At 65.7% G+C, this 26,511-nt stretch overlaps 1 protein-coding gene and 1 long non-coding RNA gene across 2 annotated transcripts; one reads left to right on the top strand and one right to left on the bottom strand.

Moving 5' to 3' along the window:
• The first annotated feature begins 1,294 nt into the window (after positions 1-1,294).
• LOC102450112 (uncharacterized) lies at positions 1,295-25,333 on the top strand. The gene is made up of 14 exons (XM_075915608.1): positions 1,295-1,452; positions 2,567-2,693; positions 3,105-3,203; positions 3,618-4,584; positions 5,379-5,488; positions 14,074-14,148; positions 16,931-17,205; positions 17,432-17,528; positions 20,024-20,113; positions 20,419-20,520; positions 21,059-21,178; positions 21,386-21,463; positions 21,654-21,761; positions 23,034-25,333. The coding sequence occupies exons 1-14, from the start codon at positions 1,429-1,431 to the stop codon at positions 24,392-24,394; spliced, it is 3,633 nt and encodes a 1,210-aa protein (XP_075771723.1). The 5' UTR covers positions 1,295-1,428; the 3' UTR covers positions 24,395-25,333.
• Positions 12,258-13,641, bottom strand: LOC142823896 (uncharacterized). Its single transcript, XR_012898958.1, has 2 exons — positions 12,782-13,641; positions 12,258-12,551 (listed from the first exon to the last, which is right to left on the bottom strand). It is a non-coding gene; the product is annotated as an uncharacterized LOC142823896 (long non-coding RNA).
• Positions 25,334-26,511: the final 1,178 nt, after the last annotated feature.

Genomic DNA, 26,511 nt, shown 5'->3' with positions numbered 1-26,511 from the left:
GCTACCTCTCTGTTACAATAAATTTGATATGCTCAAAATCTTGTTTACTTTTCTTCATTAAAGCAATGGGCTACTCATTTGCTATAACAGTGGTTTTAAATGCTTGAAGGAAATATATGAATTTCATCGCTATTTAGGTTGTATAACATTAACTTCTCATGTTTTATAAAACTTACATATTTAAGAATCTGACCTTATGTAAAAGACATGAACCTAATCAGTGGGAAATAGGTCAATGGAGGGATGATAGGAGTTACTATAGAGAACTTTCTGGGTGTCTGGCTGGTGAGTCTTGCCCACATGCTCAGGGTTTAGCTGATCGCCATATTTGGGGTCGGGAAGGAATTTTCCTCCAGGGTAGATTGGCAGAGGCCCTGGAGTTTTTTCGCTTTCCTCTGTGGCATGGGGCACAGGTCACAGCTGGAGGATTCTCTGCATGTTGGGGTCTTCAAAGTATTTGAAGGCTTCAATATCTGAGACCTAGGTGAGAGGATTATTCTAGGAGGGGTGGGTGGGATTCTGTGGCCTGCACTGTGCAGGGGTCAGACTAGATGATCATAATGGTCCCTTCTGACCTTAAAGTCTATGAGTCTAATGAGAATGGGATATGAACAAATTAAAGAGAAAAAAATATTTAACAGAATAAACCACCAAACTATATCCTTTGTCTGTCTGTCATTAGTAAAGTAAGTAATTCATTACACAACTATCCTAAGAGGTGGATGATTTACAGGGGTGTAGTGAGGAGGGGAAGTGGGCCCTGGGTACCACACTAGTGAGGGGCCAGTACAGTCCCCTTATACTCCCCCTGTCATCCCCCTGCTCACCTGCGCCTCCTCTGCCGCCACCACCGGCTGGAGCTACCCCCTCCCTGCCTCTGGCCCCAGCCCGACCCCCTCCACCTCTGCCAGAGGGTCAGTGCAGGGGACCAGCCCCAAACTGGAGGGGTCTGGTAAGACTCGGTGCCAGCTCCCCCCACGGCCGAGCTCAGCCATGCGCCAGGTTTGGGGCCCCAGCATTTGGCGGTGGCGGGGGTCCATTCTGCCGTCACACCCGGGCGCAGAACACCTCGTTGCGCCTCTGCCCCGGACCCTCCTTCCCCCATCCCCGCCCCTAGCCCCACACCAGCGGGCCCGCCCCAGGGGCGCTCCAGAGGGCGGGCGCCCGGGGCCTGTGCCAGCGGGGCGCTCAGCCGGCAGGGCAGGGCCGGGCCTGTCCGGGCGCGCAGCGGGGCGCCCCGTCCCCTGCGCCCTGGCACCGGGGGGCTCCGCGCGGCTGCGGCTGGTGCCCGAAGCCCCCGGCCGGGGCAGCCCCGAGCCCAGCAGCCGGGTCCTTCCCCGGTCCCGCCCCAGCCCGTCCCCTTCCGCCCCCGCCCCGGAGGACGCGGCGCGGGGCCCGCAGCGCGCACAGCCCGGGCCGCGCAGGGGTATGGCCGCTGGCGCGGCGCAGCAGGTAGAGCGGGCGCCGCTGGCCCGGTCTGGTCTGCCCGGCGGGTGCAGGCTGGGCCGGGGCGGGGGCCGTTCGCTCCCCGGGGCCACCTCCCCGCGCGCTGCCCCAGCCTCCTTCGCCGGGGCCGGGCCGGGCGCGACCAGCCTGGACCCTCCTGCAGGCTGCGCTGGAGGGGCCGGGGGCGAGCGCGCTCCGCGCCGCGGGGAGGGGCCGCCGGTGACCGGCATCCGCACCGGGCGTGGGGAGCCGGGAGGGGCCTGCGGGGGGGCTCGTCCCCGGGGTGGGGCTGGGGCGCCAACCCCCCCCCCCCCCGTCACTGAGCGATGCCCCTGGCGAGCCCGCCCCGCCCTGGGCCGGGTGCATGTGCCCCGAGGGGCCGGTGGTGCGCGACCCGCTGGCGGCGCCTCGCGTCTGTCATGCCCGGAGGGGACGCGGGGAGTTTCCGGGCTGCTCTGTTCGAACGGGGGCTGGGCCCAGAGCGCCCCGAAGGCAGGACGAACCGGCCTGTTGCACTGGCGCTAGCAGTGCCCTGCGCGACGGGGAGGGCGGGGGCAGGGGCAGGAGCCGGCTGGCGACGGGGAGGGCGGGGGCAGGAGCCGGCTGGTGAAGGGGGCAGGGGCAGGAGCCGGCTGGTGAAGGGGGCAGGGGCAGGGGCAGGAGCCGGCTGGTGAAGGGGGCAGGGGCAGGAGCCGGCTGGTGAAGGGGGCAGGGGCAGGGGCAGGAGCCGGCTGGTGAAGGGGGCAGGGGCAGGAGCCGGCTGGTGAAGGGGGCAGGGGCAGGGGCAGGAGCCGGCTGGTGAAGGGGGCAGGGGCAGGAGCCGGCTGGTGAAGGGGGCAGGAGCAGGAGCCGGCTGGTGAAGGGGGCAGGGGCAGGAGCCGGCTGGCAGGTGCTGTTTAAAGTCTGTTCCGTTGTGCCCTTTGGGGACTGGCCAGCGGGCTCCCCGCTGTGGCCCTTTGTGGGCTCGGCCAGTGCGAGTTCAGAGAGGCTCTGGGTGGGGGGTGGGGGGTAGCTTGTAGGGCCTGACCCTGCCCGGAGCCCACAGACGCCCTGCCCGGCCCCTCGCGGATGGGGGCACATAGAGCCAGTGGGTCTGAACGGGGCTTCTCTCGCGTGGCAGGCGCCGGTGGCGTTCGAGGACGTGGCGGTCTATTTCTCGCCGGCGGAGTGGGCGGAGCTGGCGGCCTGGCAGCGGGAGCTGTACCGGGAGGTGATGATGGAGAACTACGCGCTGGTGGCCTCGCTGGGTGAGCACACAGCGCCTGGCAGGGCCCGGCCGGTGCCGCAGGGCGTGGGAGGGGGAAATCGAGCCCAGGGGGCCAGCCGGAGCCCTGTCAGCGCGTTGTCCTGGGGCGGTGAGCGAGCTCTGTGCTTGCCCCGGTCCCAGGCCCCTTTCAGGGACACGGGGATCCCGCCAGGCACCCAGTGTCCCAGGAACTAGCCCAACCGCTCCACCGGGCACCCAGCCCACCCCAACCGCTCCACTGGGCACGCCCAGCCCACCCCTCACGGCAGCCACACCCCTCGGACCCCTCCAGGTACCCTGGGCGGCAGCTCCAGTTCCCACCCAGCGCTGCGGGGCCAGGCCCATCCTGCAGCCCCCTGGCCCGGGCCAGCCTCTCCCGCTCACGCCCAGCGCGGTTCTCCGCCCTGCCCAGGTGCTGCAGGCCCCACGCCGGAGCTGATCTGCAAGATGGAGCGTGGGGAGGAGCCCCCAGGCAAGTGGGACGGAGGAGCCTTGGACGCCCCCAGCACAGGTGAGCCGCACCGAGGGCCCCTCCCGGCAAACTGCTCCCCCCAGACAAACGAGCAGAAACTGCTGGGAACCGCCCCGCGGGGCGGGTGGCGACTGCCCGGCCGTTCCTCAGCCGGCGTGGCTCCTCTTCTAGGGCCAAGAGGGGGGCTGTGGGGTACGGCTGCCCATGCCAGCTCCCTGCCCCTCACAGTGCCCCTCTGCCTCTGGCCCCCGACCCTCTGGGCTAAGCGGCTCCCCGGCCTCCCCCTGCTGACGCCCGCTCCGGGCCATCCGGGGATGTCACCGAGGGGCTGTGCCCAGAAGCGGCTGGTCGGGGGGGCAGAGCTCTGGCTCGAGGGGCTGGGGACCCAGGGGGGTCGGCCAGGGCACAGGACGCTCCCTCCCCGGGGCTCACCGCTGGACTCCCTGTCCCTAGCTGCCTGGGGCCGGCGCGTGAAGGAGGAGCTGTCCCTGGAGGAGTGCGGCGAGAAGGGGGGGCCGCCCGCGGCGCCCGAGGGCCTGGCGCTGGACTACCCCGGGCTGTGGTGCGAGGCGAAGCCGCGGGGCCTGGCCGGGGACGCCCCCCAGCAGCGCCCGGAGTGGGGGGCCGGGGCTGGGCCCCCCCCCGAGCGCGAGGGGCCCCTCATCTGCTGCGAATGCGGGAAGAGCTTCGAGGACGAGGCCGCGCTGGGCGCCCACCAGCGCCTGCACCCGGGCGCCGGGCCCTACGCCTGCCAGGCCTGCGGCAAGAGCTTCCGCCACCCCCGCAACCTGCTGACCCACAAGAAGCGGCGGGGCCGGAGCCGGCACGGCTGCACCGAGTGCGGCCAGAGCTTCTGCCTCAAGGGCGACCTGCTGCGGCACCGGGCGGACCACGCGGGCGAGGGCGGGCGCGCCTGCGGCCTGTGCGGGCAGAGCTTCCGCCACCCGCGCCTCCTGCTGGCCCACCGCCAGGCGCACGCCGGCGACACGCCCCACCGCTGCCCCGAGTGCGGCCAGGGCTTCGGCGACCCGGCCAGCCTGGCGCAGCACGAGGCCGGGCACCGGGAGGAGCGGCCCTTCGTCTGCACCCGCTGCGGCCGCAGCTTCAGCTGGAAGGAGAGCCTGCTGATCCACCAGCGCAGCCACCCGCAGGAGCGGGCCCACACCTGCGCCGACTGCGGCCGCAGCTTCAGCCGCAGCGGCAACCTGCTCATGCACCGGCGGGTGCACACGGGCGAGCGGCCCTTCGCCTGCCCCGAGTGCGAGCGCACCTTCTGCAACAAGGCCAACCTCATGGCCCACCGCAAGCTGCACCGCCGCTGCAAGCCCCACGCCTGCGCCCAGTGCCACCGCAGCTTCAGCTTCAAGAGCCAGCTGCTGCTGCACCAGCAGGCCCACGGGGACGGGGACGGGGACGGGCCGTAGCCAGCCCCGGGCTCTGCCGGAGCTAGGGATGGGGGTGGGTCACCCCAGGGCCGAGGCCTTGCAGCTGGCCCTGTCCCCGGGGCCCACCAGCTATGGGCGTGACCCTGGAGTGGCCAGGCCCGGGGCCAGGCTGGTGCATAAATGCCGGCCCCACAGCTGCCTTGCCCCCTGTGGGCGGTGATGCGCATAGAGACCCATAGCAGGGAAGGCCGGGAGAGATCGCTCCCCCCATCCGGTCTGGCCTCCCGCTGCCCCAGGGCCGAGATCTCTTGCCCCGTCCCTGCCTCCCCGCGAGGGGACCATCGGGCAGGCTCTGAGGGTGCCACGTGCCTGCTCTGCCACAGATTTCCATGTGACCATGGGCATGTCCCTTAGCCTCGCAGGGCCTCATGGCCGTACAACGGCCGTACCAGCCTGCCCTGCCCACAGTGCTTGGGAAGCACCCAGACACCACGGTGATGGGCCGGACCACTGGTGATAGCCAGTTCCCCCACTCTTCCCACGGCTGAGCGTGCGGCTCCTGTGGCTGCCATGTGGCTGGCTCTCCCCGTGGGGAGTGGACACCACGGCCGGCGTGGCTGTGTGTCTGAGGAGAAGGGCTGCCCTGTGCCCAGGCCAGGTCCACCCTGTTCTAACCGCCCAGGGATTTGGAAACCTTCCGGCTGATCAGGGTCACCCCGTCTCGCAGCAGAGGCGCTTGGGGTCCCGCAGGTCTGGGGGGGCAGTGATCTCAGGGCAGATCTGACGACGGCAGCAGTGTGGGGGCGGTGACCCCCGTTCCTCCTGGCAGACGTTGCCCGCTGTTCCGTGGGTCCCAGCTCTGCGCCGGCTGGACCGTGCAGAGATTCCCGGAGGCCTGTGGAGCAGACAGCGCGCTCCGCCGCACGTCCACCAAAGTAGGTACTTGCCACAAGATAGACGACCTGTGGAACTCCTTGCTGGGAGATATTGTGAAGGCCAGGACTTTAACAGGGTTCAGACAAGAGCTAGATAAATCCACGGAGGGTAGATCCACCAGTGGCTGGGCAGGGACGGGACGCTGCGCTCTGTGTGCCTCCAGCCCTCCAACGGCCAGCGGATGTGGACGATGGGAGGGGTCACGTGCTAACTGCCCTGTTGCAATCCCTCCCTCTGGGCACCTGGCATTGGCCGCTGCTGGAAGACGGGACACTGGGCTGGACGGGCCTTTGCTCCGACTCGGCACGCTCACCGCCTGCCCCTCCTGCCCCACCAGTGCTGCCAGCGGCGGCGGCCTGCGCGTCTGCTTCGCTGCTCCTTGGCTGCCTGCGGGATCGCGGCCCTCCCAGGACTGGCCTCGGAGGCCACCTCCCGGCCCGCATGCCCCTCTCCTGGGCTGCGACCAGCTCCCCGTGGGGCCGGCTGGCGGAGCCGTGGTGTATTGATTCCTACGTTCGCTCCGCTCCCTGAGCTGCGAGCTCTCGGGGGCTGGGCCTGCATCTCCCTGCCTGGGGGAGTGAGGCCTAGTGGTGAGCCCTGGGTGGCCAGGCAGGGCAGGTGAATAAACACGTCTGGGTGGACTCAGGCTGTGCAGGTGGCGTGTGGCACAGTGACTTCCACGGGAGCCGACATCCCTCCCAGGGTGGGGAGCCGGCCGCTTCAAGTTGGGTGTTTGCTGCCAGGTGGGGCCTGCTAGCCGAGTGCAACCGTCCACGTCCCAGGGGGCCCACGGGCCACTTCTCAACCGTCGGCTCCTCCCAGCGCTGGCAGCGAGCAGCGAAGGAAACAGCCTGGCCTGCCGGGTGGCCGGCCAAGTGTGACTCGGTTGGCCTGGTGCCCTCCGGAGGCTCATGCTAAGCCAGCGGTTTCCTGGGCCCCGGGGGACGTGGGTTGCAGCCTGTTCACAGGTGCAGGTTACAGAGTTCGGGGGGGCTCTGGGGAATTATTCACCCGTGTTTGAGCACAGCCCTCCCCAGCCAGCACGAGGACCGAGGCAGGGAGGAGCAAGCCGGGCCCTGCCCCGGGATTCCCAGCCACTGGCCACGTTCCTACCACGAGCGGTGGCCACGGGCCTGTTCCGGCCTGGCACAGCCCAGACGTAGCTATTACCCAGGGATCCTCGTCCCTGCGAACGGGGAGCTGCTCCCAACGCAGGCTGCTCAATCTGCGCCACGTGGCCCCTGGCGTGAGCAGCCGGCGCCTCGTGGGACCAGGCAATGCAGCGGCCCGGGGCTGCGGGAGGAAGCCAGGGGGAGACGAGCTCTGGGATCGGAGGCCTGGCGCGAGGCTGGGCCGGGCCGAGTGGGCAGAATCTTCCACTGACGCGCCCAAAACAACAAAAGCAGGGCCATGGGCAGCCGGGGCGTGGCACGGGCAGCTCCATCGGCGTGGGGCGGGGGCTGGCGGGAACACGCACACAGGTGGGGTGGGGGCTGCCCCGTGCGCCCGCGGACGGGAGGGGCTGGCTCCAAGGTTATAAGCCCAACGCTGCCTTCTCCTTCCGCCCCGTCCCCGCCCACTGGTCTGCTCCGGAGCCAGCTGCCTCTGAGCCGGCGAAATGAGTCCTGACCCCGGGGTTCGGCGGGAGGCAGAGGGGATGTGGCACATGCCTCTGCCTCCCGCCAGCCAGGACTTAGGGGGTAGAACTTAGTGGGGGCCAGGGACTTAGTGCGTAGAAGCAGAGGGGGCAGGGCTAGGGGGATGTGGGGGTGCAGGGAGGAGGGAGAGAGGGCAGGGCAGGTGGGATGGGTGGGGGCCTAGGGAGGAGGGAAAGGGGGCGGGGATGGGGGATGGGTGGGGCACAGGGAGGAGGGAGAGGGGGCAGGGCTGGGAGGATGGGGGGGACTGTTGCTGCGCATCGGGGTCCCCCACCTCCTGCCCCCCCGTAGTGGCACGAACAGACTCCCCCAGCCAGTAGAACAGAGGGAGTTTATCGCCTCTCCAGGACACAGCACAGATGTAACCCGGTTCCAGGGCAGGCCTAGGATGCCTCAGCCCCCCTTGAGACGGGGGAGCCTGGGCCCCTAAATCCCAGCCCCTTCCCCTAGGCTGCTTCCTCCATGATCCCAGACAGAAACTAAACAACGTCCCTTCCAGCCCTGCCCCCAGCCAGGGACTGGCCTCCCCTCCTTCCTTCGTTCCTCTCCCTGGGGGGTAACCGGTCGAACAGGCACCTCCCTCTCCCATCCGCTACTCTGCTGGGCCGTGGTCCAGGCAGCAGCCAGTGGGGGGGGGGGTCACCCACAGCCCAGCATAGCAACCAGCAAGGTACCAACACTACGTCACAGGGATCCAGGGAGGAAGCAGAGGGGGCAGGGCTGGAGGGTGGGTGGGGTGCAAGGATGGGGCAGGGCGGGGGGATGGGTGGGACCCAGGTAAGAGGCAGAGGGGGGGGCAGGGTAAGGGGAGGGATGGGGGCCTGAGGAGGAGGCAGAGGGGGAAGGGCGGGGGGGATGGATGGGGGCCCAGGGAGGAGACAGAAGGGGTAGGGCTGGGGGGGGTGAGAGGGCGGGGCTGAGGGATGGGTGGGGGCCCAGGGAAGAGGCAGAAGGGGTAGGGCTGGGGTGATGGGGGCAGGGCTGAGGGATGGGCTGGGGCCTGGGGAGGAGGAAGAGGGGCAGGCAGGAGCAGTGGGCCCGGCACGTGCTCCCTGGGGAGAGAGACAGCTGGCGGGCGAGCTGGGATGGTCCAGCCCTGGCGCTGCTGGGCAGAGTGGGCAGTGGCTTCAGCAGCATTACTGAGCATGCTCAGTGCAAGCCACACCCCAAATGGGGAGGGACTGACTGAGGCCACCGCCTCCCCCCCCCCATGACCTCTCTCCAGGGGCTACTGGGGCCCTGGAAATCTCTGGGTTCGGGCAACAGCTCAGCCAGTGGCGGCCGGAGCGGGCGTCGGAGCCGGCGGGAAAGCGCCGTGAGCAGGATGTTTCAGGAGGGAAGGCGGATCAAACCCAGGAGCCTTGCGGGAGGTGGCTGTCTGTGGTGTGTGGTGTGTTGGGGGGTCCTTGCTGTGTGTGCGCTTGTGTCTGTCTGTCGGGGTGTGTCTGTGCGAAGGACCGTGTGCTGTGGCCGGCAGGGGGAAGTGGTGAGCTTCTTAACAGGGTTTGGAATCTAGAAGCCTCTGTTCATTGGCTGAGCCTTAGCCAGAGGGCGGGGCTATCGGGAAGGCCAGGGCTTTATAAAGACGAGAGTTGGGAAGGGGATGAGGGACACCTGCCAGTCTCTAAAACCCTTACACTAAACTATCATCAAAACTTCCTGATTGAAATAAACCCCTCTCAGTAACCTAGGTAGCTGGAGGAGAGGTGCAGGCAGAAGCCAGCAGCAGAGCGGGGCTACCCTGTTTATTGCACCCAGTGTAGCATGTCTGAGTCCCTGCCCTGTGGGCGGGCGGCGGGTGTGTGCATTCGGTGCAAGGAGCCCTCAGAGACGCGTCCGGGCTTGGAGGCCAGGGTGGCTGAACTGGAGGAGCTGAGGGAGGCAGAGAGGTGCGTGGATGAGACTTTCTGGGACACCCTAGAACTGTCCCACCTCCGGTCAGACAGCCCCTGTGCTGTTAAGGAGGATGAAAGGCTCAGGGAAGGAGAACAGTCAACGGGTGCAGAGGGGAACCTTCCCGTAGTTGGGACCCTCCTCCCAGAGGATGTTGCGGTACCTCTCGCACTGAGGATACCTCTGAGGGGGAGGGATGCCAGTTAGGAAGAGGCAGGTGTTAGTAGTGGGTGATTCGATCGTTAGAAACATAGATAGTTGGGTTTGTGATGACCGGGAGAACCGTGTGGTCACTTGCCTGCCTGGTGCGAAGGTTGCGGATCTTTCAAAGTAGGAATAAGATCCTCCGGAAAAGGGCGCTTTTTCTGGAGGATCGGGGCCAGTGTAGACGCTCTTTTCCGGCTTTTCTAAAAGCCAGAAAAAAGCGGCGGACATTTTTATTTAAATGCCGCGGGGGATATTTAAATCCCCCGCAGATTTCCCTATTACGATCGCTGAAATTAACATGCCCCTTCCGGAAAAGGGGCCAATGTAGACGTAGCCTAAGTGTAAAAATGTAATCAGAAAAGCCAAAAAAGGAGTTTGAAGAGCAGCTGGCCAAAAACTCCAAAGGTAACAAAATGTTTTCAAAGTACATCAGAAGCAGGCAGCCTGCTGAAGAACTGGACAGTCGAGATACAAAAGGAGAGTTTAAAGACGACCAAGTCATTGCGGAGAAACTAAATGAATTCTTTGCTTCAGTCTTCATGGCTGAGGACGTTGGGGAGATTCCCAAATCTGCACCGTCCTTTGTGAGAGATGAATCTGAGGAACTGTCCTGGACTGAAGTGTCATTAGAGGAGGTTTAGGAATCAATTGATAAACTTACCAGTTAAAGTCACTGGTACCGGACGGCATTCACCCAAGGGTTCTGAAAGAACTCAGATGTGAAATTGCGGAACTATTAACTCTGGTTTGTAACCTAGCCTTTAAATCAGCTTGTGTACCCAGTGACTGGCAGATAGCTAATGTAACGCCAATATTTAAAAAGGGCTCTAGAGGTGATCCTGGCAATTACAGGCCGGTAAGTCTAATGTCCGTGCCGGGCAAATTAGTTGAAACTATAGTAAAGAAAAGAATTGTCAGACACCTAGAAGAACATAATTTGTTGGGCAAAAGTCAACATGGTTTCTGTAAAAGGAAATCCTGTCTTACTAATCTATTAGAGTTCTTTGAAGAGGTCAACAAACGTGGACAAGGGGGATCCAGTAGATCTAGTGGACTTAGATTTCTAGAAAGTCTTTGACAAGGTCCCTCACCAAAGGCTCTTACATAAATTAAATTGTCGTGGGATAAGAGGGAAGATCCTTTCATGGACTGAGAACTGTAGGAATAAATGGTAAATTTTCAGATTGGAGAGGGGTAACTAGTGGTGTCCCCCAAGGATCAGGCCTAGGACCAATCCTGTTCAACTTGTTCATAAATGATCTAGAGAAAGGGGTAAGCAGGGAGGTGGCAAAGTTTGCCGATGATCCCAAACTGCTCAGGATAGTTCAGACCAAAGCAGACTGTGAAGAGCTTTGAAAAGATCTCACCAAACTGAGAGACTGGGCAACACAACGGCAAATGAAATGTAATGTGGATAAATGTAAAGTAACGCACATCGGGAAAAGTAACCCCAACTAGACATATAATATGATGGGGGCTAATTTAACTACAACTAATCAGGAAAGATCTTGGAGTCATCGTGGCTAGTTCTCTGAACATGTCCACACAGTGTGCAGCAACAGTCAAAAAAGCAAACAGGATGTTAGGCATCATTAAAAAAAGGGATAGAGAATAAGATGGAGAATATCTTATTGCCCTTATAGAAATCCATGGTACAGCCACATCTTGAATGCTGCCTACAGATGTGGTCTTCTCCTCTCAGAAAAGATCTATTGGCATTGGAAAAGGTTTAGAGTAGGGCAACTAAAATGATGAGGGGGTTGGAACAGGTCCCCTATGAGGAGAGTTTAAAGAGACTAAGACTTTTCAGCTTGGAAAAGAGCAGGCTGAGGGGGGATAGGATAGAGGTCTATAAAATCATGAGTGGTGTGGAGACAGTGAATAAGGAAAAGTTATTGACTTGTTCCCATAATATAAGAACTAGAGGACACCAAATGAAATGAATGGGCAGCAGGTTTAAAACAAATAAAAAGAAGTTCTTCTTCACACAGCGCACGGTCAACCTGTGGAACTCCTTGCCAGAGGAGGTTGTGAAGGCTAGGACTATAATAGGGTTTAAAAGAGAACTAGATACATTCAAGGAGCTTAAGTCCATTAATGGCTCTCAGCCAGGATGTGTAGGAATTATGTCCCCAGCCTGTTTGTCAGAGGGTGGAGATGGATGGCAGGAGAGAGGTCACTTGATCATTACTATTCGGTTCCTATTCAGCACCTGGTGCTGGCCACTGTGGGCAGACAGGACACTGGCCTGGATGGACCTTTGGTCTGACCCAGTCTGACCGTTCTTATGTTCTCAGCTCCAGCACTGCCCTGTCGGGCCAGCCTGTGGCAAGTCACTGAGGGCCCAGGGCAGCCCTGCGAAGTCCATGTGCATTCGAACTTCCTATTGACACTGGGGGCGTGGACCACTCAGGCCTCCTGGCTCTGGCTTGCCCGAGGAGAGTGGGGTCTAGTGGTTACAGCAGGGCCAGATCCGTTTGGGTTCTGTATAAGACGACCAGAACGGCCAGATTGACTCAATGGTCCGTCCAGCCCAGGCTCCTGTTGGCCGACAGTGGCCAATGCCAGGTGCCCCAGAGGGACGGAACCGAACAGGGAACCATCCAGTGATCCCCCATCGCCCATTCCCAGCCCCTGACAAACAGGGACCGGGGGCCCCATCCCTGCCCAGTCGCCATCGATGGACCCGCCCTCCATGAACTTATTTCCTTCTTACTGGACCCTGGGACCGTTTGGGCCTTTCTACCGGCCCCTGGCAGAGTTCCCGGCTGGCTGGCGAGGTCATTGCTTTGAAACGTGCTGCCCCGGCACGTCCTCGGGGAGCGTCTCGTGTTCCGTGGGCAAAGGCGTAAATCCCGTTTCCTACACCAGCCACGATTTTCTAACCCTAACGTCCGTCCCTCCGCGCTCGTTTCTTTTCCAAGTTGGAAAGGCCCCGGCTTGTTAATCCGGGCTCATATGGGGTGTGTCTACACAGCACCCGGAACTCGCACTAAGAGACGGAATTCGCGCAATGCAAACTGAGTATTTTATTTCCAATCTGTTTCAAAATAGCTCATTTTGAAATCTGGCACCTCTGCACACCCCTGCATTGTGAAGCATCGTGCTGTTTCCAGACGTCTTTTAGTCCTTGTGGAACCAGTCCCCAGGATGCCGAACTGGCGCGCCTGTTCTGTCGCCGAATACGTTGAAAGGCCGGGTGGCTTGTGTAGACATGGGGTAGCAATGTCAGGGTACCCCGGGATCCTCAGGCAGAGCCGCATTACGACTGTCGTGGGCCCTAGGCACTTTTGCCTTCGGGCCCCTTCCTCCATAAAAAAAATATTAAAAATTATTTTTGATAGAACTCTAAATACTTCAACATTTTATTTTTTTCTGTTTCAGGCAAAATGTAATACTTTTTCGTGGGCCCTAAAAGTTTCATTTTTTCTGATGTGAGAAAAGAATTAAAACATTTCCGTGGGCCCTGGGCACGGTGCCTAATGGATTCGTGGCCCTGGTAGCCGGCCGTGGAAGGCCCAAGGAGGCTGTTCCTTACCCCTAACCACCTGGGTCGCCCTTCCCCCTCCGGTGTATGGTCTGGAGCTGGGGCGACCCAGAGGGGCCGAGCCGGGAGCGAGTCCCGCGAGCAGGTGGGACCGGAGCTGCCAAGCGACCCTTGGAGATGTTTGGGGGGGGCCCAGCTTTGGGAGCCGAGCGCCAGGCTGCGCACCCCAGCTCCACGCGGCCAGCCCAGCACATGGGCGCGGTGTTGCAGGCCCGGCTGCCGGGGTCTTCCGTCCCTGGGGATCCCGGAGCTAGGGGTGACTGGGTGGTACCCGGCCCGCCTGCGCCCCGCTGCACCAGCCGCGGAAGGGGCAGCTCCGCCTGGGACTGAGGCCGCAGAGGGGGCGCCCCCCGGCCTGGCTCCGTGCGGGGCTGCTGCGGCCCCAGCTGATCCGGTTTGGGGGGGGGGGGGGCGCAGTCTCCGGGCCACACCCCGTCCGCGGCTGCGGGGCGCTGTAGTTTTCCGGCCGGCCCGGCCCGCAGCGCTGCGCGGGGAGCCCTGCGCCCTCCGAGCTGCGCGCGTCCTGCGCGCCCCGTGCGCGCCTCCGGGCGGGGACTACGGCTCCCAGGATGCAGCAGGCGCGGGGCCCTTTGTCTCTCGCCCCGGCGGCGCGGGCGGGGGCTGGGCCAGTGCCCGGGTCGGCGGCCATCGGGAGCCGGGCGCGCAGCGGTGAGCAGCCGGGCGCGCCCCTTGCGCGGGGCGGGGGCGGCAGAGGGGCCGCGCTGCGCGCTCGGAGCCTGCCCGGCGCCTCCTTTGCGCGCGGGGGTCGCCGGCCGGGAGCGGGGCCCAGGCGCAGCCCGGAGCGCAGGGGCCGGGTCCCTGGGCAGGGCGCTTGGGGCGGGCCAGGCACCTTCTGCACCCGGGGGCCGCTTGCTGGGTGGGGGCCCGGTCTTCCTCCTAGCCCGGCGGGGCGCTCCCCTGGCAGGGCAGGTGGCTGGAGACTCGGGAGGGGCGGCAGGCCTGGGGGGCCGTGCCACGCGGAAGGCGTGTTGGCACAGACACAGGGCACGGCGGCAGGGTAGGCGCTAGGGGAGTAGCCTGGGAACTGAAGCGGCGACTCCGGGCTCATCCCCTAATGTCCGTGGCTGCCCGCAGGCTCCCGGGACACGCGGGGAGCCGCCCGCTGCCCTGTGCTGCTACTTCCCGGTCGGGCGGGGCGGCAGGCGGGAGCCGAGACGTGTGGGGAGCCGGGCGAACAGCCAGCTCCCGGGGAGCCGCCCGGCGTGTAACCCGAAACGTGCAGCGGTCACGCGGTTACTGAACTCCGTGCATTCGGCCCCTAGGAAACGCTGGCCCCTGGTGTCGGCCTGTTGCCTTGGCCTCGCCCGAGGGCTCAGACGAGGCTGGAGAGGCCACTGGTGAGTGTGCAACGTGGCCCCGTGGCAGTGCTGCCGTGTCCCACGGTTCCTGTGGGCGGGGGCTGTGCTGGGGGGGCGGGGGCTGTGCTGGGGCACCTCACGATGCCCTGCAGCAGGCCCCTCAAGGAGAGCAGCTGCTGCGAGTGGGCTCGGCTGCCCCGCCCGCGGGCAGCTTTGCAGTCCCCTTCCGAAGGAAGCTGCGGGCCGGCCTGGGCTAGAGGCAGGCACAGAGCAATAGACTGAGCGGGACAATCCGCTCCTGGCCGAGGTCAGACCCAGTGCTGCGGGGTGACGGGGAGATGCGCCCAGTAACCCAGCGGTGCCCCCGCGGGCTGTAGAGAAGGCAACGGGCCCCTCTCGCCAGGAGACGACTGGCAGTCTGCCCCGGGGCGGATTCATCCTCCCCCCCACGCGGAGATGTGCTCACCCCGAGCGTGCAGGTGCAAGCCAGCCAGCCCAGTGCCAGAGAGATCACCTGGTGCCACTTCTGAGCCCTGCCCCCTGGTTTCTGTCTCTGGCCAGGTCCCCCCCAACAAGGGGAAGGGAGGGAGGACCCAGAACCCAGAGAGGCGTCTCTTTCCCCATGCAAACGACCCTGGGGGTGTGAACATGCAGGGAATTGGCTGACTGTGTAACAGCTGAAAAATCTCAGTGGTTTCGTGCAGCTGCAGGGCAGGGTGGCAGCCAGCTCCCTGGGAGCCAGTATGTGCTGGGAGCCGGCTTTGCGACTGCGTCCCGGTGTGCACCGGCTCCGCCTGCCGCCTCGCTCCTGGGGAGCCGGCTGCTCCTGATACAGAGGCTGCAGCATGGGACAGTAGTTGGCTCCTGGGAGCCAGCTTTTAAGCCCACTCCCTCTGCGTACCGGCTCCCGCCTGCCACCCCACTCCTGGGGAGCTGGCTGCTGCCCTGCAGTGCTTTTCAACTGGCTCCCTGTGTGTACCAGCTCCCGCCTGCTGCCCTGCGCAGCTGTCTCTGTATCGGAGGGATGGCAGTGAGCTCCCTGGGAGCGGGTGCATACCAGCAGCTGGATTTTAAGCCGATTCCCTGCAAGTTCTGTCTCCACCTGGCTCCCGGGGAGCTGGCTGGTACCGAGGCAGCAGGCGGCTCCCGGGGAGCTGGAGTGGGAGGCCTCTGTAGCCGTTTGAGTAAGTGCATAAGCGCATTGGTTACTCGTTTAACAGCTACACTCGTTCGTCAGAGCCGTGGTGACGCCCCCGGGAGTTCTTGCGTGTGGGAGGAGAGCAGAATTCAGCCTTTACCTTGCAAGTGCCAGGGCGGGGACTGTGAGTGGTATTGAAGTGTTGGGAAAGCTGCGAGCCCCCACCCCGGCGCTGTGTAAACACTCATAATCCACGACCAAATGCTGAAGCTTTCTTTGCACTGAGATGGCGCCGCTGGGCCTCGGCCTGTCTCTCCCGCTGCCGAGCGGCGGGCGGTGTGTGGCGGGCGCAGATACGGACGGACAGCCTGTCTCTCCTGGTGCCGAGCGGCGGGCGGTGTGTGTCGGGCGCAGATACAGACAGACAGCCTGTCTCTCCCGGTGGCGAGCGGCGAGCAGCGAGCAGTGTGTGTCGGGTGCAGATACGGACAGCCTGTCTCTCCCGGTGCCGAGCGGCGAGCGGTGTGTGTTGGGTGTGGATACGGATGGACAGCCTGTCTCTCCCAGTGCTGAGCGGCGAGCGGTGTGTGTCGGGCGTGGATACGGACGGACAGCCTGTCTCTCCCGGTGCTGAGCGGCGAGCGGTGTGTGTCGGGTGCGGATACGGACAGCCTGTCTCTCCCGGTGCTGAGCGGCGAGCGGTGTGTGTTGGGTGCGGATACGGACAGCCTGTCTCTCCCGGTGGTGAGCGGCGAGCGGTGTGTGTTGGGTGCGGATACGGACAGCCTGTCTCTCCCGGTGGTGAGCGGCGAACGGTGTGTGTCGGGTACGGATACGGACAGCCTGTCTCTCCCGGTGCTGAGCGGCGAGCGGTGTGTGTCGGGTGCGGATACGGACAGCCTGTCTCTCCTGGTGCTGAGCGGTGAGCGGTGTGTATTGGGTGTAGATACGGATGGACAGCCTGTCTCTCCCGGTGGTGAGCGGCGAGCGGTGTGTGTTGGGCGCGGATACGGATGGACAGCCTGTCTCTCCCGGTGCCGAGCGGCGAGCGGTGTGTGTCGGGCGCAGATACGGACGGACAGCCTGTCTCTCCCGGTGCCGAGCGGCGAGCGGTGTGTGTCGGGTGCGGATACGGACAGCCTGTCTCTCCCGGTGCTGAGCGGCGAGCGGTGTGTGTTGGGTGCGGATACGGACAGCCTGTCTCTCCCGGTGGTGAGCGGCGAGCGGTGTGTGTTGGGTGCGGATACGGACAGCCTGTCTCTCCCGGTGGTGAGCGGCGAGCGATGTGTGTCGGGTACGGATACGGACAGCCTGTCTCTCCTGGTGCTGAGCGGTGAGCGGTGTGTATTGGGTGTAGATACGGATGGACAGCCTGTCTCTCCCGGTGGTGAGCGGCGAGCGGTGTGTGTTGGGCGCGGATACGGATGGACAGCCTGTCTCTCCCGGTGCCGAGCGGTGAGCGGTGTGTGTCGGGCGCAGATACGGACGGACAGCCTGTCTCTCCCGGTGCCGAGCGGCGAGCGGTGTGTGTCGGGTGCGGATACGGACGGACAGCCTGTCTCTCCTGGTGCCGAGCGGCGAGTGTTGGGCGCGGATACGGACGGACAGCCTGTCTCTCCTGGTGCCGAGCGGCGAGTGTTGGGCGCGGATACGGACGGACAGCCTGTCTCTCCCGGTGCCGAGCGGCGAGCGGTGTGTGTCGGGTGCGGATACGGACGGACAGCCTGTCTCTCCTGGTGCCGAGCGGCGAGTGTTGGGCGCGGATACGGACGGACAGCCTGTCTCTCCTGGTGCCGAGCGGCGAGTGTTGGGCGCGGATACGGACGGACAGCCTATCTCTCCCGGTGGCGAGCGGTGTGTGTCGGGCGTGGATACGGACGGACAACCTGTCTCTCCCGGTGCTGAGCGGCGAGCGGTGTGTGTCGGGTGCGGATATGGACAGCCTGTCTCTCCCGGTGGTGAGCGGCGAGCGGTGTGTGTTGGGTGTGGATACGGATGGACAGCCTGTCTTTCCCAGTGCTGAGCAGGGAGCGGTGTGTGTCGGGTGCGGATACGGACGGTCTGTCTCTCCGGGTTCCGAGTGGCGAGCGTTGTGTGTGGATATGGACGGACAGTCTGTCTCTCCCAGTGCTGAGCAGGGAGTGGTGTGTGTCGGGTGTGGATACAGACGGTCTGTCTCTCCAGTTCCGAGTGGCGAACATTGTGCGTCTGGCGTGGATACGGACGGACAGCCTGTCTCTCCCCGGAGGAGTGGGCAGCGGGAGCTTTCCGGGCAAGGCAGGTGAGCCAGTGGTGTTGCTGGGGAGAGGCCACTAGGATGATCCGAGGAATGGAAAACCTGTCTTATGAAAGGAGACTCAAGGAGCTTGGCTTGTTTACTTTAACCAAAAGAAGGCTGAGAGGGGACATGATTGCACTTTAAATATATTAGAGGGATAAATACCAGGGAGGGAGAGGAATTATTTAAGCTCAATACCAATGTGGACACAAGAACAAATGGATATAAGCTGGCTAGTAGGAAGTTTAGACTTGAGATTAGACAAAGGTTTCTAACCATTAGAGGAGTGAGGTTCTGGAACGGCCTTCCAAGGGAAGTAGTGGGGGCAAAAGATCTAGCTGGCTTCAAGATTAAACTAGATGGGTTTCTGAAGGGGATGGTTTGATGAGATAACTAATTGACCATTCATTATCAGAGGTAAATAGGTCAATGGAGGGATGATAGGAGTTACTATAGAGAACTTTCTGGGTGTCTGGCTGGTGAGTCTTGCCCACATGCTCAGGGTTTAGCTGATCGCCATATTTGGGGTCGGGAAGGAATTTTCCTCCAGGGTAGATTGGCAGAGGCCCTGGAGGTTTTTCGCCTTCCTCTGTAGCATGGGGTACAGATCACAGCTGGAGGATTCTCTGCATCTTGGGGTCTTCAAAATATTTGAAGGCTTCAATATCTGAGATATAGGTGAGAGGATTATTCTAGGAGGGGTGGGTGAGATTCTGTGACCTGCACTGAGCAGGGGGTCGGACTAGATGATCATAATGGTCCCTTCTGACCTTAAAGTCTGAGTCTGAGAGAGACGAGTGGCTGGAATCCGTGAAATGCTGCAGGTGGCTGCACGTCAGGACTGATTTGGACCCTCCATGGGCGCGTCAATCCCTCCCCTCCTGTGCCTGCCAGCTGCAGGCCTGGCCCGGACTTAGCCGAGCGAGTTGGCTGCGCCGGGGTCTATGGAGAAGGCCTGGTGCCCGTGTGGGACTGGCCAGCAAGAGCCACCAGCGTCCTGGGGGAGAACAAACCGGCGTGCGGGCAGCCCAGGGCGCTCTGTTCCCCTCCAGCCACAGGGCAAAGCCCTGCCTGGATTTCCAGCCCGTCCCAGCCCCCGACACCGTGGTCGGCCCCAGGCCGGATTTCTGTCCCGTTCTCACCGGCGGCCTCTCTGCAGTGTGGCTCTGCGCGAGGGAAGCTGTGCAAGCCGGCTGTGCACCCGGGCGCTGGGAAGTGTCTGGGGAGCGGCTGCCGGGTTCAAGGCAGAGAGCCGCCCTTCCCAGAGGGGGCTGGTGATATTCCAGGAGGACGCCCCCGGGGAGACTTTACCGGGTGTAGAAAATCAGGAATCTCGTCTTGGGCTGTTGTGTCCCTGGGTTTGACGTGGGGTCTCGGCGCCGGGCGGAGGCTGTTCTGGGGAGACCCAAGCCTGGGGTCACGCTCCGGGAACCGTCGCCATCCGTGCTGCGGCAGCCGCTGGGTGTCTGACGTGTCCGTGGCTCGCCGGGGATCCGGGCTCTAGAAATCCTGCATCAGCCTGTCGCCTGCTCGTCCCACGTTCCTCCTAGGCTGGCGGGAAGCGTCCGGTCACCGGTGCGTCGGACTCGGTGTTTGCCATGGAGCCGACTGCCGGGGGGAGGGGCAGCCGCTTGCCGGCACCGATTCTGGCCTGTTTCCCTCTTGCCCTGACCCAGCAGCGTGAGCTGCGTTCGTTAGCGAACGGGCTACAAACGAGCGGCGCGCTTGCGCTCCGGCGAGCTGTGGGCTGGCCTGGACACGGCAAGCGAAGGACCCGGCCAGGCAGGGCTGTGTCCTGCGGGGACGTGGGGGGGCTGCGAGGCTGGCGGCGTCCCCAGGTTTGCTGAAGGGGTTCGTGGGACGGTGGCTGATGCAGTGTTGGGATCCCAGGGGGCCCCATGCGGGACGGGAGTAGCAGGGTGCCGTGGGGCTGTGTCTGTGGGGTTCGGCCGACAAGCAGTGTCCGTGCCCTGCTGGCCAGTGCGATGAGCGCGCCGGCGCGTGGGAGGCCGTGGGTAGTGGCCCGGGGAGTTCCACGAACACAGAGCTCGTGTGTGTCCTGTTTGCGTCCCATCGATCCGGTTCTCGGTGCCCGTGTGGCACGGCCGGCACCCTGGGGGCTTGGCAGCGGCTGCGTGACGGCGTTGGGGGAGGCGCAGGGCAGCCTTCTGGCTCTGGCCAGAGGAAGGTGCGAGAGCCCTGCAGGGGGCAGTGAGGGGGGTGCAGGGCACTGGGGCAATTCCTTCTGCCCCATTAGCTGGAGGCTGGGTCCTTCCAGGACGGGGGGGGTCCCCAGCGTGTCCCGGACCCTGCCCCTCGCTGTCGACGGGCTCTGCCAGGGGTGTGGGCAGTGCGGGGGGAGGCGGGGAGAGGCCGGAGAGCCCACAGTTCACTGGAACCCCAGCGCGGGGGCCGTCTGCAGGTGCCCCAGGCCCGGGCGGCTCTTCTTGTCCTGCCAGGCCGGGCGGCGCGTGACTCGTCTCTCTCTGTCCCTGAAGGCCGGCCCCGGGTGCAGCGAGGGGACCAGCGGCCCGCGGGGGCTGGCGGGGAGATGAGCGAGCAGGGAAGGCCGGACGCCTGCGGCGCAGGTGAGTGGTGCTTTCAGCAGGGAGCCGGTTTCTGCTTCCCGGCTCCGCCCCGGAAAATCCGCCTGCCCCGGAGGCTGCGCTGGGGAGCGCCCATCCCCCGCAGCGGTTGTGTGTCGCATCCTCCCGGCGGGGACGATTCTGGGCTCGGGTCCCAGCTCCGGGCGCTGTTCTGACCCGGCTCCCTCGGGACCGAGCCTCTGCCCGGGCGGGTGGGGTCGCTGCTCCCGGGCGAGCCCTGTGGCTGGACAGGCTCTGCCGGGCCGAGGGTGCCCGGGGACCGGATCGTGACCCTCTGTCCTCGGCAGGCCCTGCTGGCGCGTGGATTAAACCGGAGCGAGAGGAGGAGCCGTGCACCAGGGCGCCCCCGGAGCAGGGGGGGCGGGGAGTCCCGCAGGCCCCCAGGGCAGGTGAGTGTGTGAGATTCCCCCGTGCTGGCCAGGCACAGGGAGGCTGGGGAGAGCGAGGGTCTCAGGGTGGCCTGGCCCGGAGGCGCCCGAGCGATCCCCGGCGTCGGTCTAAGCCGGCGTGCCCGGGGCTGCTGTGGCCGCGGGGAGGACGGGGGCCGGCTGGGAGCGGGCTGCGGTGGCCCCACCTAGGTGCTCAGAAAGCAGCAGCCCGGTCCCTGTGCTCAGGTGCCAACGGAGCCTCCCTCCCAGCGCCCGGATTGCGGAGGCTGCCGGGGCCTCCTCGAGCGGCGGGACCGGCTTTCCCGAGCCGGCGTCCTGGCGCTCCCGTGCCGTTGGCGCTGTTAGCCTGCCCGGGGCGGCCGGGCCCAGAACACCCCGTGCGCTGGAACCCCCGCCTCAGGCCAGGTTCCCCAGCCGGGGCCTTGCAGGCCCGAGTCTGCCAGGGCCACCCCGCACGGGGAGCGTCCCTGCCCGGTGTTGGTGGCCGCTGGTCTGCAGGGACCAGTGGGGCCGGGACATGATCCCTTGTCCCTCGCAGGCGCAGGCTGGCCCCAGGTGAAGCAGGAGATGGCGGTGAAGGCGGAGCCAGAGGACGAGTCGTACGGGGGGTATCCCCAGGGCCGGGGGGGCCGAGACCTGCCTGGCTACCCCCCCACTGGTGAGTGACGCTGACCGCTCCCAGGCTGGCTCGGGGAGGGGCCGGGGGGCGCCGGAGCAGGGTCTGTGTGGGGACAGGGCCCTAGGCGGGCCCCCTGCAGCACCCGGGGGAGCAGAGCGCCCCGGCGGGCCCCGATGCGCGTGGGGGACTCGGCCTGCCCCTCGCCGCCAGGCCGCGGGAACCTGCAACGCGCTGGGTTTTCTGCAGGTCTCAAGGCCGAGATCGTCGTCAAAACGGAGCCCGAGGACGAGTCCTACGAGTGCGCCCAGCAGGGCGACCCCTTCGGTGAGTGCACGGGGGGCTGGGGGGGGGCAGTGGGCACGGGGGCAGGACTGAGGCCGCCGGGGTCTCCCGCTGGCCGTGCTACGGACGGACGCCCCCTCCTGCCAGCGTGCCCGGGGCCCAGCTTAAAGCTGCTTTGCGAGTCCCGCGGCCACCGGCGACCCCGGCTGAGAATCCTTCTCTCCTGGCCCAGGCGACGCGAAGCCGGAGCTCATTGTGAAGGTGGAGCCAGGCGAGGAGTCGGCCATTGGGTGCCCGCCGGGCCTGCGCGATGGAGGGGCTCTGGGGTACCCCAGCCCAGGTGAGCCGACCCCCCGGAGCAGCTCGGGGGCGGGCCGTGGAGCTGCTGGTGCGGGCAGGCTGGAGCCAGGCCCCAGTCGCTGGGCGCTCGATGGCGCTGGAGGGATGCACTCGGCCTGGCCCTGGCCTGTGCCTGCTGAGGACTGTCTGGCTCATGACACACCCTGGAACTCAGCCAGGGTTCCCTGGGCCCCCTTCCCCCCCCCCCCGACTGTGGGTATCCTCCCCCCTTCCCTGGCAGGGCGGGGAGCCGGCCTCGGCTGTGACCCCCGAGAAGCCTGGAGAAATTCCTCCAGCGCCCCGTGCGCGGGCCCGGGCCTGGCCTCCAGTCGGGTCCCTGAGTCGGACGGCGACAGGGCCCCCCAGCCGTGAGTCCTGCGGGCGAGGGGCCCTTCTGTCGATAGCGGTGGCACACGCAGGACCCCGGCGCCTCCCGGCCGGCAGCCCCGGGCTGGGGGCCAGCGTCACATGAGCCAGCAGAGGCTTGTGCTTGCTCCGGCCTCGCCCTCGCGCCTCGGCCCCGGGGGAGCCTGGGAATGCTACAATCAGCAGCACCTGGCTGGCCGAGGTCCCCTTCGCTCTTGTTGCTGCGGGAAGCGGGGGGGCCGGATGTGCCCTGGGGGCGGGCGGACGTGGGGCCGTAGCCACCCGGGCGCTTACGTCGGCAGACTGGTCGCTTGGGTGTGAACCCCCCGTGCACAAGGGAGGCCGCCGCCGCTCCGTGAGCTGGTTTTACTGCGTTGGGGGGCGCTCTGCTGTCGGCGCAATGCCCCCCCCAGCGCTGGGGAGGTCGGGGGGTACGCGGTTACGGGTGCAGCTTGCCTGGCGGGGCGGGCCGCCTCGGTTCCCTGGCCAGACACAGGGTGCGGCTGGTGAACTGTTGGTGCCGCTGTGGGCAGTAAGTGCAGCCGGGGCCCGGGGCTAATGACAGGTGACGGGTTGTCTCGGCCGCGTTGCCGTGGCTGTGGGAGGGGCGCTATGAAACGTGGCGGTGGCCCAGCCCGCCACGTACCTGGCGCACTTTGGACGGGCTGATTTCCCGGGTCACAAAGGGAGCGAGGTGCCAGGGAAGCCGGTGCCACTCGCTGCTGCGCGTCTGGGGATGCTGGCGCTGGCTCGGCGGCTGGGAGGGGAGGCGTTCTCCACCAGCGAGCTCGGGGGCGAGCCATTCGCTCCCGGGTGTCCGTACGGGCGGGCCAGCCCCGGGGCTCCTGGCCTCTCCGCTCCCGGCGCCCCCCCGGAGTAACGGCTGGCCCCTCTCTCTGCCCCACAGGTGCCCGAGAGCCGACGTGCCCAGGGCAGGAGCCCGAGGACGTGAAGCCGAGCAGGGCTGTGCTGATGAGACGCTTGGGGCCTGCGTCCCCGGGCTCGCCCCGGACAGACCCCGGTGTGAATCGCTGGGAGGTGCAGCACAGCCAGGGCAGCGTCCCGGCGCTGCGGAGAAGCCTGGTGGCTCCGGAGGGGCCGCGCGCCACCCCTGAGCTCGGGGGAAAGGTGCCGGCGCCTCCCACCAGCAGCCCTGGCCAGAAATCCCCGGCGGGCTCGGGGCCCGGGGTCGGCAGCCCGGAGCCAGCCAAGCGCCCACGCGCCCACGCGGCCGAGCGCCCCTTCACCTGCACCGAGTGCGGCAAGAGCTTCCAGCACCGGGGCAACCTCATCACCCACCTGCGGGTGCACACGGGCGAGAAGCCCTTCACCTGCACCGAGTGCGGCAAGAGCTTCAGCCAGAAGGGGGACCTGATGCGGCACCAGCGCATCCACACGGGCGAGAAGCCCTTCGAGTGCACCGTCTGCGGGAAGAGCTTCTGCTCCAAGCAGACCTTCATCCTGCACCAGCGCATCCACACGGGCGAGAAGCCCTTCTCCTGCACCGAGTGCGGCAAGAGCTTCAACCGCAAGGCCAACTTCATCACCCACCAGAAGATCCACCGCGGGGAGCGCCCCTTCGTCTGCCCCGAGTGCGGCAAGGGCTTCTGCGCCAAGAAGACCTTCATCCTGCACCAGAAGATCCACGTCGGGGACCGGCCCTTCGGCTGCTCCGAGTGCGGCAAGAGCTTCAGCCGCAACGGGGACCTGACCCGGCACCAGCGCATCCACACCGGGGAGCGGCCCTTCGCCTGCGCCGACTGCGGCAAGTGCTTCAGCCACAACGGGGAGCTCATCAAGCACCAGCGCATCCACACGGGCGAGAAGCCCTTCACCTGCACCGAGTGCGGCAAGAGCTTCAACCGCAAGGGCACCCTCATCACCCACCAGCGCATCCACACGGGCGAGCGCCCCTTCGTCTGCCCCGAGTGCGGCAAGACCTTCAACCTCAAGACCACGCTCATGAAGCACAAGCGCATCCACACGGGCGAGCGCCCCTTCACCTGCGGGGAGTGCGGCAAGAGCTTCAAGTACAAGGGCAACCTGCGGACGCACCACCTCACCCACACGGTGGAGCGGGTCTACCCCTGCACCGAGTGCGGCAAGATCTTCAGCCACAAGAAGGAGCTGACGGTGCACCAGGCCGGCCACACCGAGGAGAGACTCCTGTCCTGCTACGGCGACGGGGAGTCCTTCAACCCCTTCCTGCAGATGCACCCGCTGCTGCTGTCCTGCGCCCCCATCCAGGCCCTGGCCAAGTACAAGTGAGGGGGAGCTGGGGAGACGCGCCGCTCGGCCGCCGGCCCCGCGCAGGAGCAGGGAGGGAGCTGCCCGTGGGGACCTGAGCTAGCTGAGCTGTGTAACTACTGACAGGGGTCAGTGCTAGCAGGACTTTCCGGCCCCGTGTGCACGGGGGCCGCTGCGGCCAGGCCAGGGGTTTTCTCAGGGTGGGAGCTGCCGGGCCGTGTGCTACGTGGGGGTCAGGCTGGGGGGGCGTTGCTGCCGCACTGGCATCATGGCGGGTGCCAGCAGCTCCCCAGTGGGCAGAGAGAGGCTGGCCTGGCGCCTGCATGTCCGCCGGGCACAACTGAACGACGCGCCTGTTCCAGCCAGAGCCAGTCTGGGGAGTGAAACCTCCAGGTGCAGCCCCCAGCCGTGACTCCTGCAGCGCCCGTCCTGTCTCCTCCTAGTGACTGTATGACCCCCCAGAAGCGGGCACACCCCAGGCCGGCCGGACTCCTGACCCGAGGGACACCTAGAGACTGGCAGAGGAGCATGGAGCAGTAGAACTGGAAGGGCCCTCGAAGTCACCGAGTCAGTCCCCTGCCCCTCGGCAGGACCCAGCACTGTCTAGCCCGTCCGTGACCGGCGTCTCTCCAGCCGGCTCTTGGAAAGCGTCAGTGTGGGGAATCGTTAGAGCTGGACGAGACCTCTTGGTCCTTTCCCCGTCGCCGGCCACGGCAGGGTCAGTCCCCCCGTACAGTCTCTAGGAATGTCACCGGCGATGGGTCCTCCCTCCCCCGGGCGAGGCCTGGGCCCAGTGTACGGGACACTGACGCGGCAGGACGGGATGTGGGTTTAGCTGCTAGTCTGTAGTGAGTAGGAAAAGGGTCGTTTTCAAGTTAACGTTTGTCGTTCTCCGTGGGGACTCCTAGAATCCTAGGCGCTAGGTCTGGAAAAGAACTAAATAAATTCTGGTCCTCGCGGCCCCGGCCCGGTGCTCTGTGCCGTGCTGCCGCCTCGCGGCCCTGGCCCGGTGCTCTGTGCCGTGCTGCCGCCTCGCGGCCCTGGCCCGGTGCTCTGTGCCGTGCTGCTGCCTCGCGGCCCTGGCCCGGTGCTCTGTGCCGTGCTGCCGCCTCGCGGCCCTGGCCCGGTGCTCTGTGCCGTGCTGCTGCCTCGCGGCCCTGGCCCGGTGCTCTGTGCCGTGCTGCCGCCTCGCGGCCCTGGCCCGGTGCTCTGTGCCGTGCTGCTGCCTCGCGGCCCTGGCCCGGTGCTCTGTGCTGTGCTGCCGCCTCGTGGCCCGGCCCGGCCCGGTGCTCTGTGCCGTGCTGCCGCCACGCGGCCCGGCCCGGTGCTCTGTGCCGTGCTGCCGCCTCGCGGCCCCGGCCCGGTGCTCTGTGCCGTGCTGCCGCCTCGCGGCCCCGGCCCGGTGCTCTGTGCCGTGCTGCCGCCTCGCGGCCCGGCCCGGCCCGGTGCTCTGTGCCGTGCTGCCGCCTCGCGGCCCGGCCCGGTGCTCTGTGCCGTGCTGCTGCCTCGCGGCCCCGGCCCGGCCCGGTGCTCTGTGCCGTGCTGCCGCCTCGCGGCCCCGGCCCGGTGCTCTGTGCCGTGCTGCCGCCTCGCGGCCCGGCCCGGTGCTCTGTGCCGTGCTGCCGCCTCGCGGCCCGGCCCGGTGCTCTGTGCCGTGCTGCCGCCTCGCGGCCCGGCCCGGCCCGGTGCTCTGTGCCGTGCTGCCGCCTCGCGGCCCGGCCCGGTGCTCTGTGCCGTGCTGCCGCCTCGCGGCCCGGCCCGGCCCGGTGCTCTGTGCCGTGCTGCCGCCTCGCGGCCCGGGCCCCACCTCTTGGGATTCCACAGCCCCACACACCTCTCTGCTAGGAAGGGTTTTCTGACATTCAGCTCTAAGTCTTCCTTTTGTCCAGTTCCCCTCCCTCCGGCCGCCCGCCTGCCGTTCCCTCAGCTCGTCGGTCAGCAAGGCCGGACGTGCTCGTCTCTTGTGCTCGCCCGCCCGCCCGTCCCTCCACCCTCAGGGCACTTTGACCCTTCTCTGAGCGGGCATTGGCATCGTCTCAGCTCTGCAGCCCCTGCCATCTCTGCCGGACTCCCCGTGCCGGGCGCCCCCGTTCCGTCCCCGTGCCGGGCGCCCCCGTTCCGTCCCCGTGCCGGGCGCC

The sequence above is a fragment of the Pelodiscus sinensis genome, unplaced genomic scaffold (genome assembly GCF_049634645.1).
Source record: "Pelodiscus sinensis isolate JC-2024 unplaced genomic scaffold, ASM4963464v1 ctg110, whole genome shotgun sequence".
Classification (NCBI taxonomy): Eukaryota; Metazoa; Chordata; order Testudines; family Trionychidae; genus Pelodiscus; species Pelodiscus sinensis.
Note: the sequence above shows the minus strand (reverse complement) of the source record. Positions and strands in the feature narration are given on the sequence as shown.